The sequence below is a fragment of the Melozone crissalis genome, unplaced genomic scaffold, assembly GCF_028551555.1.
Source record: "Melozone crissalis strain CALT ecotype California unplaced genomic scaffold, PUWL_Pcris_2 ptg000120l_1, whole genome shotgun sequence".
Lineage (NCBI taxonomy): Eukaryota > Metazoa > Chordata > Aves > Passeriformes > Passerellidae > Melozone > Melozone crissalis.
Genome location: NW_026535896.1, coordinates 2,326,282 through 2,337,716, shown reverse-complemented (window position 1 = coordinate 2,337,716; position 11,435 = coordinate 2,326,282). Strand labels below are relative to the sequence as shown.

General features: G+C 56.0%; 1 protein-coding gene across 2 annotated transcripts; it reads left to right on the top strand.

Annotated features, from left to right (window-relative positions):
- The first annotated feature begins 48 nt into the window (after positions 1-48).
- On the top strand, positions 49-11,296 carry SLC37A2 (solute carrier family 37 member 2). 2 transcript variants are annotated; one of them, XM_054292924.1, is made up of 18 exons: positions 49-118; positions 2,348-2,429; positions 2,540-2,627; positions 2,987-3,065; positions 3,262-3,397; positions 4,555-4,631; positions 4,725-4,891; positions 5,272-5,309; positions 5,531-5,710; positions 5,833-5,923; positions 6,001-6,063; positions 6,570-6,655; positions 7,463-7,511; positions 7,802-7,875; positions 8,350-8,428; positions 8,505-8,602; positions 9,712-9,776; positions 11,077-11,296. In XM_054292924.1, the coding sequence occupies exons 1-18, from the start codon at positions 60-62 to the stop codon at positions 11,090-11,092; spliced, it is 1,527 nt and encodes a 508-aa protein (XP_054148899.1). In that variant the 5' UTR covers positions 49-59; the 3' UTR covers positions 11,093-11,296. The 2 variants fall into 2 exon arrangements, with proteins under 2 accessions (XP_054148899.1, XP_054148898.1); XM_054292923.1 differs by lacking the exon at positions 11,077-11,296 and having other exon boundaries at positions 9,712-10,518.
- Positions 11,297-11,435: the final 139 nt, after the last annotated feature.

Below are 11,435 nucleotides of genomic sequence, written 5' to 3'. Positions count from 1 at the left end.
GGGGGCGGTGAAAAGGAGCCGGGGGTGCCCGAGCGCCGCCGCCGCCGCCGCCGCCCGCCATGAGGGCAGCGCTCGCCCCCGGGATCCGCCTGCTCCGCGCCGTGCCCCGGGACAGCCGGTGAGCGGGGACGGGGGACCGGAGCGGGGCTGGCTCGGGATAGAGGGACCGGCACCGGGACTGGCTCGGGATATGGGGACCGGCTCGGGATATAGGGACTGGCACCGGGAGCGGGGCTGGCTCGGGATATAGGGACCGGGAGAGGGACTGGCCCTGGATATAGGGACCAGCGCCGGGATCGGGGCTGGCTCCGAATATAGGGACCGGCACCCGAAGCGGGAGTAGCTCGGGATATAGGGACCGGGATCGGGACTGGCTCTGGGTATAGGGACCAGGAGTGGGACTGGCCCTGGATATAGGGACCGGGAGCAGGACTGGCTCGGGATATAGGGACCGGAGTTGGGAATGGCTGTATATATAGGGACCGGGAGCGGAACTGGCCCTGGAAGTGGGACTGACTCTGGACATGGGGACCAGCGCTGGGATCGGGACTGGCCCCGGATATATCCACTTCTGGATATAGGGACCAGGAGCGGGACTGGTCCTGTACATAGGGACTGTCACCAGGATGGAGATGAATTGGACAGGGAGGGTGTCAGCACCGGGACAGGGACGGTCTCTGGAACGGGGCTCACTCTTCCGTGGACCAGCACTGGAATAGAGACTGGCCATGGACATTGCAGCTGACACCAGGATGGGGACCAGAACGAGTGCAGGGATCAGCCCTGGGTTAGGGAGGAGGGGGTGTCATTCCACTCGGGACTGGCAACCGCTGGAAGTGGAACCGGGATGGAGGCTGGCCCTGGGCACAGGGACTGACTCTGGGATGGAGGCACAGGGACTGGCACTGGGATGAGGCTGGCCCTGGGCACAGGGACTGGCACTGGGATGGAGGCACAGGGACTGGCACTGGGATGAGGCTGGCCCGGACCAGTGGACCAGCACCAGCGTGGAGCCAGCCCTGGGACCAGCACCGGACTGGAGATCACTTGTCTGGGGACTGACACGGGACAGGGGTGAGGGACAGGGATGGGGACAGGGATGAGAGGTCAGTCCCCAGGGCCCAGCATCATCCCCACGCGCTGGACCCAGCTGGGATCAGCCCATACCGACTGCAGCCCAGGGACTCAGCCTGGGGACGGGGAACCTCGAGAGGGGCAACAGGACCTGCCAGCCTCCAGATGTCTCAGGCCCTGACACTCAAAATTCAGTGGGATGTGGCCAAAACAGAGACCTCGCCTGCTGCCTTCTCTTTTGACGAGGTGATGGGACTGCTGCCCATTTAATTTCAAGTAATAGTTAGATTTTTTGGAAGCCCATTGCCAGACACCCCCTCTGCTTTTCCATCTGCTGGAATTTTCCTTGCCAGAACACAAAGGGTCAAAAGAAAAAAAGAAAAGAAAAAGCCCGACACCCAAGTGTCTGGCCCAGGGGGGCGCTGCGTGTGAACTTTATCTTCCCCTTCCCTACCGTGGCCTCTCTGCTCCTCTTGGATCAGCCCTAGCAGTGATTTTGGGCGGTTTATTCATTTTTTGGGGTGGGCAGCAGCAGTTTCTCAGCCACAGTGCCGCTTTGCAGCCGGCACACAACACGGAGAGTTGCCCTGGATTTTAGGACACCCGTCACTGCTGCAGCTCCAGGGAGAAGTGAAACTGCAGAGGGGAGCAGGATGGGCCAAAGCCACGAAAGGAAAGGTTGTTTTCTTTCTAAACTTGGGGCAGTCCCGTGACATGTCTGTGTGCTGCAGCTGCCCCTGACTACTTGCATCCTCTGTGCTGCCATAAAACCCTTCCTGAAGGCAGGAGAGCTCCTTCAGACATATTCATCCTGCTCCAGAGAGTGCTGGATCCTACTTGGGATTCTCCAGGCTTTATCTGTTAGCTTTGATGGGTGCAGCATCCCCGTTTCCTGAGCTCAGATTCCCCCTTTCCCTGCATTTTATCCGAGCAAAGGGGATGAAATTGCTTTTTGGTGGAGGAAGGGGAGCTGGTATTGCCCCCTGCTTTTTTTTCCAGCTTATCTTTGATTAACCCTGGGAGTGATGATGAATCAGCACAGTTTCCACTCGTGACACCAGGAAGGCACTTGCTCACCCTTCGTTTCGGTGGGATGTAACTGCTTGAGGAGGTGGAAAAACTGCTTGATGTTCCCCACAAAACTCAGCTGATCTTTTTTTGGGGGGTCCGCTCACTTCCTGACCAGCTCAGCTGTGCTGGTTCAGGTCACCAATCCAGTAGAAGAGTCCCCAGTCCCACAAACCCTGACCTTTCTGCTTCCTTCCTCCCCCAGCTATCGGGGCCTGACTCTGGTGCTGACCTTCCTCTCCTACACCAGCTACCATCTCTCCCGAAAACCCATCAGCATCGTCAAGGTGAGCTCCAGCCTCGCCCCTGCTGTGGGACAGGGAGCCTGGAGAGGGCACATGGGGAGGGGGTGCTGACAGCACTTTGATTTCCCCCCTCTCTCTCCCTCTCCCTGCAGAGCCAGCTGCACCTCAACTGCTCGGCCTTGGGCCCGAACCCCCACAATGACTCCAACAGCACCACATGGTGCAACTGGGCCCCCTTTGGTAAGGCTGAGCCCCCCCAGGCACCCCAAACCCCACGCTTGTGGCAGCTGGGTTGGGCTGCCCCCATTCCCTAACAGCAGGTCGTGGCCAGGGTTTGGCAGGGAGCCAGCTGCTCATTAGGCAGCCGGAGGTAATTAAGTGATGAAGATCTGTCCCATGCCCCTGGGCCAAAGGGCAGCAGCAGGTGGTGAAATCCACGACAGGACCAGGTCCCAGTGCTGATGGCACCTGGCCATGTCCCCAGAAGCTTCCATGGGGACTAGGCTTTTGGGAATGGGGGACAAGACCAAGCCAGCAGCCACGGGGAGGGGACACAAAATGGGGGCCAGGCTGAGGTGGCCCTAATATTTGTTTTCCAGATGGGGACAACTACAACGAACTTTTTGGGGCGCTGGATAATGCCTTCCTGGTGGCCTACGCCATCGGGATGTTTATCAGGTACCCAGGGCCTTTCCCCACTCTCCACTTTGCACCAGTCTGTGGAACTGGTTTGTTTCCATGGGCATGGGGTCGTGCTAACAGGGAAGCAGCCAGGGATCCTCTCAGGATTCGGGAGCTGGCTCAGTGTGATGATGCCCATTGCTGGCGCCACCCAGCAGTGACAGCTCCTGCTGTGCTCTCCCTCTCTCTGCAGCGGCATTTTTGGGGAGCGCCTCCCCCTGCGCTATTACCTGTCGGGGGGGATGGTGCTGAGCGGGCTCTTCACCGCCCTCTTCGGCCTCGGCTACTTCTGGGACATCCACGTGCTCTGGTACTTCGTCATCGTGCAGGTGGGTTGTGCTGGATGGTGCCTCTCGGGGTTTGGTTGTTATTGCTGCCCCGAGATGTGCAGGTTGTCTCTGCTTCGGCCCGCGCAACTGAAGAACGAGTCAGAGCTCGTCAGTTTTTGGTCTTGAGGTTGTTTATTAATTCTTATCTATAAAATTTTCTTTCTGCCCAGCCGAGATCTGCTCAGCAGGGCAGCCACAGGCACTCTGACCGCCCCCGAGGTGGTGCTGTCCTTTTATACTACAAACTACATATAACATATTTACACTTAACTCCCAATACCCATCACCTATGTTAGGCAGTGAGCTTCTATCTAAACATAACATATTCACAATTACTTTTTAATACCCATCACCTATGTTAGACAGTGAGCTTCTATTCTAAATATAACATATTTACACTTATTTCCCAATACCCATCACCTATGTTAGACAGTGCACTTCTACTCTAAACCAATCCCAAAGTGCCAACATCACAGCAGAAGATGGAGGCCAAGAAGGAGAAGGAGAAAGGCTGGACATGCCCAAGTTCCTCCATATTGTCCCCAAAACCCCCATACCAAAAGTGCTGTAATCTACATTTTCACCCTGTGATAATTTTATTATTATACTATTTAAACTTCTGTGGCTTTCAGGTCCTCATGCAAAGCTGGTAATTTGCTCCATGGGTCATAATCAAATCCCCAGGTGCTCTGGGCTGTGTGCCAGGGTCTCTGAGCCCCCCGGCGGGGTCCTGGCAACTCTGGACACCCAGAGGGATGCACTGAGTTCTGACAGATGCCCAGGCTTTACCTCTGTGGCCTCATCCCAGATTTTTCAGTGGCCTCCAGGGCCTGGGGTGGCCCAGTTTCTGAGCAGGGCAGCCCTGAGCATTTCCTCTCCCCACAAACCTGGCTGTGCGTGGTGTGGGCGTCGAAACCTCCAGGCGTGCCCGGCTCCGCTCGGCGCGGGCAGCTGGTTTGGCAACAGCAGCCACTCCCAGTTCAGCCATGGCAGCGATGCAGACGGCCCCAGGATTGCCCCAGCAGGGAAAAAACCAAACAAACCAAGTGTTTTCTTAGCAGCTTTGGATAGGGGTGGCTGGTTTTGCCCAGAGCAGTGCACGGCTCCGTGGCTGTGCTCGGTGCTTGCTGGGTGATGCTCCCAACTCTTTCTTGCAGGTCTGCAATGGGCTGGTGCAGACCACAGGCTGGCCTGCTGTCGTGGCATGCGTTGGAAACTGGTTTGGCAAAGGAAAGTGAGTTTTCTCCTCTGTGTCCCGTGCCAGTCCTGGTCCCTGCTGGCCCTGGCAGCCCCCCCAGTGCCACTGACCCGGCTGTGTCCCCACCAGGAGAGGTTTGATCATGGGCATCTGGAACTCGCACACCTCCGTTGGCAACATCTTGGGGTCACTCATCGCCGGTGCCTGGGTCTCCTCTGCCTGGGGCCTGTCCTTCGTTGTGCCTGGCATCATCATCGCTGTCATGGGCGTCATCTGCTTCTTCTTCCTCGTGGAGTGTGAGTGTTGTCAGCTGGGGCACAGCACACAACCAATATAATATATACAATTTTCCACCTTGCCCATCTCTAAGCATTTTTGGCAATCCCAAACACTTATTTCCAACCCGTGGCTGGCAGGGACGTGGATCTGACCCCCATGGGGATGCTCAGCATCTTTGGGGCTGTCCAGGCAGGCTCATCCCCCATACCAGTCACTCCTCTGGGCCTGTCTTTCTAGGAAATATCAGGGAAGTCTTCTGGGTTTTTACTGGGGAAGAGAGCACCCAGAGATGCAGCCCAGACCTGGGGGTTCCCAGCCCCTCTGGGATGCTGGAGGGACAGCAGGAAGGGTGGGGTTGCTCCAGGCTCTCCTCACAGGGTGTTCTTTCTCCCTGCAGATCCTGAGGATGTTGACTGCAATCCACCTCAGCATCACGTGAGTGGCGCCGATTCCCAGGGGGCCTGTCCTGGGCTGGGTGACACAGCTGGGTCAGCAGGTTGGAACAGCAGGAATTGGAGCAATGTTCACTTGTCACAGGGGATGGCTGTTGCTCTTCCACTGGGAGCATCCTCTGGGTCATGCCCCAGCAGCAGAGCCAATGTTTCAGCCTCCTCCAGCCACGAGAGCCACATCTGCTGCTTTGGTCTTGATTTTAGATGGCTGCTGATGAGGATCCTGGAGGAGTGACCACCAGTGAGAAGGATCCTGAAGCAGTGATCTCCAACGAGGGCCCACTCAGCCTCTCAGGCCAGAGCAGTGTGGATCACTCCAAGGCCCCCAAGGAGCCAGCTGAGGAGCCCGAAGCCATCAGCTTCCTTGGGGCACTCCGGATACCTGTGAGTGCTGGGGTGGAGGAAGGAGCAAAGCCAGAGCAGCTCAGAGCATCCACAGGGACACCGGAAAACCCCACCATCCAGAGGAGGTTGGGCTCCCCTGATGTCCCCTCCTCTCCTCCCAGGGCGTGGTGGAGTTCTCCCTGTGCCTGCTCTTTGCCAAGCTGGTGAGCTACACCTTCCTGTACTGGCTGCCCCTCTACATTGTCAACGTTGGTGAGTTTTGGGGACAGTGAGGTGGGAGTGAGCCTTGCAAGGGGAGCATCTCCTCACCCCTCTCCTCTCTCCCACAGCTCATTTCGGTGCCAAGGAAGCCGGGGACCTGTCGACCCTCTTTGATGTCGGGGGTATTTTAGGTTCGTCAATATAATGGGATGGAAGGGGTGGATCTGGGATGATTTAGGGACAATCCTGGCCTTGACCAGCCTTGGCTGGTCCCCACCACAGGCAACACCATCTCTTTTCCCCTGGAGGTTTATTCAGTGGTTTACAGCACTCAGCAGGCAGCAAATGCCCCTCCATTTTATTTTGGCATCCATTTGTTTTGCCGACCATCACAGCCTCTTCCCGTCATTGCCATCACAGCCTCTTCCCTCTAGTCTCGCTTGCTCAGGCTCTCCTTTTCCTACAGTTTGCAAGCATGGAAGAGACCAGAGTGCCATGGAAATGCTGAGAAACCATCTGCAGGGAGGAATGGAAGGGATAAATCAAAGCTCTTCACTCTGATATTATTATGTTTAACCTTGGGGGCATGCTGGTCAGAAGAGGGGGGATGAAAGAGCATCACGCTGATTTTGGGCTGAGTCAGGGCAAACCTCTGCCTTGGGGTGGTGTGGGTGACACCTGTGACTCTCCCTTGCAGGGGGGATCTTCGCTGGCCTCATCTCTGACTACACTGGCGGCAGAGCCACCACGTGCTGCGTGATGCTGGTGGTGGCTGCCCCCATGGTGAGCTGTCACACGGGCTCCAGGCCCGTCACGAGGCTTTCCCCTGCTCCGGCTCCTTTGAGTCACAGCTGCCTTCCTCCTCCAGGCTCTGGGATGAGCTGGTCACGCGCCCGGCTGGGATAGAGCTGGGATTGATTCACGTGCCCAGATGTTCCTGGGGAGGATGTGCTGCTGTAGGGGCTGGGGAGGGATTGCAGAGACCTTGGCAACTAAAAATACCCTGTAGGTTTTTTCCATCCTGCCATAACTCTGCTCAAAGCCTCGGGGGTCCCACCGAGCCGGTCCAGCTTTTGTCTCTTTGATTTTCATCCCAAAAGCCCCCATGCCAGCGGCCTCATGCTCCACTGGAACTTGGCCTGTACATCCTTCCAGGCACCTGCACAGAGCTCATCTGGCTTTGCTTCCACAGCATGGCTAATTAGCTGTAATCCAGCCCTGGCTGGCTCTGGGGTGGGAGCCCCTCCTGCTGCAGGGGCTGGCACGTGCTGGGAAGCAGAGGGGCTGCAGCACATCCATGGCCCCAAGAGCACTGTTTGGGCAAATTTTGTCTGGCTGCAGCTGTGGGATGTGGCAGAGCCTCCCTGGCCATAAATCATGGCAGCACCTCTGTTTGCCAGCTGCCAGGTATTTCATCATGCCAGTGGGATGCAGAGGTCAGGCTGCACTCAGCCCCCCATCCCTGCTTGGCACGAGCAGTAATTCAGGTCCCACATTCTCCATCCCATTCCCAGGGTGCTGCTGCAAAGAAAACTCTTGGTAAAACAGCTGGAGTAGCCATAACTGGTTCACCTTGTGTCTCTTTTCCAGTTGTTCCTGTATAACCATGTGGGTCAGAATGGCATTGGTGTATCAGTAGGTAAGGAGATCCTTGGTGCAGCTTGGTGCTGTCACTGAGGTGGTGATGGAGGGCACTGAGGATTCAGCTGCCTTTATTCCTCCTGTTGAGCCAGGCTCCAGGCTGAATCTGGGAGAGGGTGGTGTTGGATGGGAGTTCACTGCCTGCTGGGTGGGATCCTCATGGAAAATGGAGATGCACAGGAGATGGATGTGTGGGACAGCAGTCCACACATGGGGTGGGGATGACGGATCCAATGCCCTGCTGCTCCCTGCAGCTAAAGATTGAATCTCTTCCCGGGTACCCTGCAGCGATGCTGATCATCTGTGGAGCTCTGGTCAACGGGCCCTACGCGCTCATCACGACAGCGGTGTCGGCAGATTTGGTAAGAGGCGCCGGTGCACACCCAGAGGCTGTTCCCCCTTTCCCAGAGGGATTTTTGCACTTCACCTTTGTTTTCCAATGCCTCCAAAGCCCATTGGAGAAGGGCAGAGCTGTCACTGGTGCTGCACTCTGCACCCTCCCTTAAACACAGGGCATTTTCCTGTTGCTTTTTCACCTTGGCCACATGACTGTGTTTCAGCTTTGCGGCATCTCCCTCTGAGCACAAGCAGAGTGGAAATATTTGGTGGCAGATCCCCTGGGAATTTCTGCCTGCTGTTGGGGATCCATGGTTTGGCTGTGGGCAACATTTGAGTTTGGTTTCCATCCACGGTTGGGTCTGACACATGGAAATTGCTGCCTGGGACATCAGCCTCACTGGGGAATGCCAGCCATGCACCCCAAAGCCTCACTGGGGAATGCCAGCCATGCACCCCAAAGCTGCTTTTGCTCACGTTTTATCCCTCCATCCTTACAGGGCACCCATGAATCCCTCAAAGGAAATGCCAAAGCCCTCTCGACCGTCACGGCCATCATCGACGGCACGGGATCTGTTGGTGTGTCCTCGGGGGTTTGGGGGTCCTGTCCCCTCCCAGGTGGGGACAGGGCTCACCTGGCTGCTGTGTCCCACAGGTGCTGCCCTGGGGCCGCTGCTGGCAGGGCTGATCTCTCCCACGGGCTGGAACAACGTGTTTTACATGCTGATAGCAGCTGATGTCCTGGCGTGTCTGGTAGGTGTCTCCTTGCAGGACTCCTTTCTCTGCCCTGGGTGTCACAGCTCCCTTTTGGAGCCTGCTCCCTGGTGGAGGGCACAGATGGTTCTCCAAAGACATCCAGGCACAGGGCAGACTGCAAAGGCCTCTATTGGCTCTTGGTTTTCTCAGCTATGACAGACATGGAGTAACTGAGAGGTGTTTTAAACAGATAGTTGAGTTATTGCTTCCTCACATGAGGCATCATTTGTTTTCTCAACTTTTACAGAGATGGTGTAGCTGAGAAATGTTTTAAAAGATTTTATTCTATTATCAGTCTCAATAAATAGTGAGACACAAAAACCTCAACAGCATTCCATCACAAACTAACATATATCTCAGTTACAATACCTCATAAATGTTTTTCAACCTATAAAAGTAATATTACTATTACTTTTAACACTAATCACCTGTATTTTTTCCCCACTACATCTTTCACGATTCTAATCCTCTAAAATATTTAATCTTTCTACAAAACCATATTTTGAATCTCATTAAAACTTATTTCTACTTCAATCTCTCTCTCAGCAATGTCATCTCTATTCCATAACCTTCCTAAGCCAACGCACCTTATCTCAGTATTTACATACAAATATACAAGACTGTGTCAACTTTCTATCAAGCTTTGAGAATTCTTCACAAATCTTTTCCCCACAGACTCCAAACCTCTGCTCTCACTTGGCTTTTCCCAACAACCTCCTCCTTGCACAGGTTTAGTTCTTATGACCTTTGCTGTGAAGAGGTGTAGGATTGATCTGCTGGGGTGGGATACTTCTGCCAAGGCTGGATTGATCTGTTGGTGGTGGGAATACTCCTGCCAAGGCTGGAAGCTGCAGTGCCCCAGTCCAGCTGTAGGATTGATCTGGTGATGGTGGGAATACTCCTGCCAGGGCTGGAGGATGCAGTGCCCACAGCCGGCTGTAGGGTTGATCTCCCAGTGATGGGAATACTCCTGCCAAGGCTGGAAGATGCAGTGCCCACAGCCAGATGTGGGATTGATCTCCCAGTGATGGGAATACTCCTGCCAAGGCTGGAGGACGCAGTGCCCCAGCCTTGCAGCCATCCTCCGCCCTCCCTTCCTCTTGCAGCTCCTGGCTCGCGTGGTGGTGAAGGAGGCCCGTGGCTGGTGTGGCCCCATGGCGAGGCAGAGAGGGTACGTAGCTGCCCCCCCGGCGTGGCCCCTGGTGCCAGGGTGCCCGGGCAAGGTTTCAGTGCTGCTGCAGAAGGATGTTTGTTACCCCTTGCTGTCGCTGCTGCATCTCCGCGTGGGCATCGCGAGGCCGCCGGCCCCGTGTCCCGCTCACGGGGCCCCTGAGACATTTCAACCTCCAGCCAAGGCAGCACCCGGGGGATTTTAGCCACCTGCACCTCAAAAAAACACTTGGGGTGTTAAACACGGTGTCCTTGTGTCTTTGTAGCTCTAGTGTGCAGCTAACAGAGTCAGTGATGGATGGGAAGTAGCTCGGTGTAAGTATCTTCACTTGAGCCTGAGGATTAAATGCAAACACAAGCCTGATCCATTCTGATTCTGAGTTTCACTTTGCAGGCTCAGCCTAGAAATAGCCACTGCTCCAATCATTTAGGGCCAAGATCAAGATTTGGGAATCAAAAGATCAAATTGCAATGGCCAGTTGTGGGGGAGTGGGAGGAAGGCGGGAGAGGGAGATGTGTTTGGGCAGTGCATCCTTGTCTCTGGCTGATTTAGGAGATACTGGCCCAGATGCCCAATCGATTGGCATTGATTAATGCACTTGAAACAACTGAATTTGTAGGCTTTGCCCACCTGTGCAACTGAGCTTGATTACACGCAGCCAGGGCTGGCTAATCAGACCTGTAGGCCAATCACCGCAGCGAGTGTATAAATAATCCCCAAATCAGCACTGCCCTGGCTCTGATTGCCACCACCATCCTCGTGTGATACCTAAAGGAGGGGCCACAGCCAGTGCTGGCCGTGGGGCTGCCACATCCCGACCCCTGCGAACATTCCGTCCCTTATGTCTTGTGTTTGCAGGTGACACACCAACAGTCTGGGCCTTGTGCTGCGGTAAGTGCAGCCCAGATCTGCTGGTGGAGGGCTGCCAGGCTCTGCTCTCTCCTGCCGGGGCTGGTTAGGGTGACAGCTGCCCTAGGGGTGACAGCATCCGTGTCTGCACCAAACCTTGCCTGGTTTCTGCTGGGGGAAGCAGCTGGCTCAGGTTGTGGCAATACTGCAGTGTCCTGAGGGCTTTGGGGAGCGTCTCTTGCAGAGAAGAGGCACAAACGCTGTAGGATTTTTGGGGACATTTCAGCTTTGGACGGAGACACAACAGTGGGTGGATCTCCTGCTGGTGCCTGCTTCTCCTCCTGGCGCTGCGGACGGGGCTGAGCTGTTTTCCCTTTCCGTCTCCGCAGTGCCCACATCCATCCCAGCTCCTGTGCCCGCCCTGAGCTTTAAGGAGGTTTCTCTCCCGCAGGTTTAAGGAGTTCTGACGCGTCCCTGCGAGCCCGGAGCGAGGACAGAGCTGGGGCACCGGGGGGAGCCGGGCACGGCCCCGGCCCGGCCTGGGCACGGCCCCGCGGGCACTGCCAACGTGGGTTTGATCCCAGCGGAGGAAGGGGCGAGGAGCGGCCAAAGGGCCCTGGCCAAGCGCTTTTCTGGGTCAATTCTGCACCATCGGCCGTTTTATGAATAAAAACGTGTAAAATCGGTGTGGCCGCTCCGTGCCGTGTCCTGAGAGGCTCGGCCAAGGCTGTGAATACCCGGGGGCAGCGATCACACCCCTGTCCTTGGCAGCGATCACACCCCTCTCCTTGCTTTTCTCTTGTTTGTGAC

Bases quoted from the DNA above. Each gene is read 5' to 3' on its own strand.
- SLC37A2 (XM_054292923.1), top strand. From the start codon at position 60: ATGAGGGCAGCGCTCGCCCCCGGGATCCGCCTGCTCCGCGCCGTGCCC. The intron at 7,512-7,801 runs GTAAGGAGATCC...GGTACCCTGCAG, and splicing joins TGGCATTGGTGTATCAGTAG to CGATGCTGATCATCTGTGGA. The intron at 7,876-8,349 runs GTAAGAGGCGCC...CCATCCTTACAG, and splicing joins CAGCGGTGTCGGCAGATTTG to GGCACCCATGAATCCCTCAA.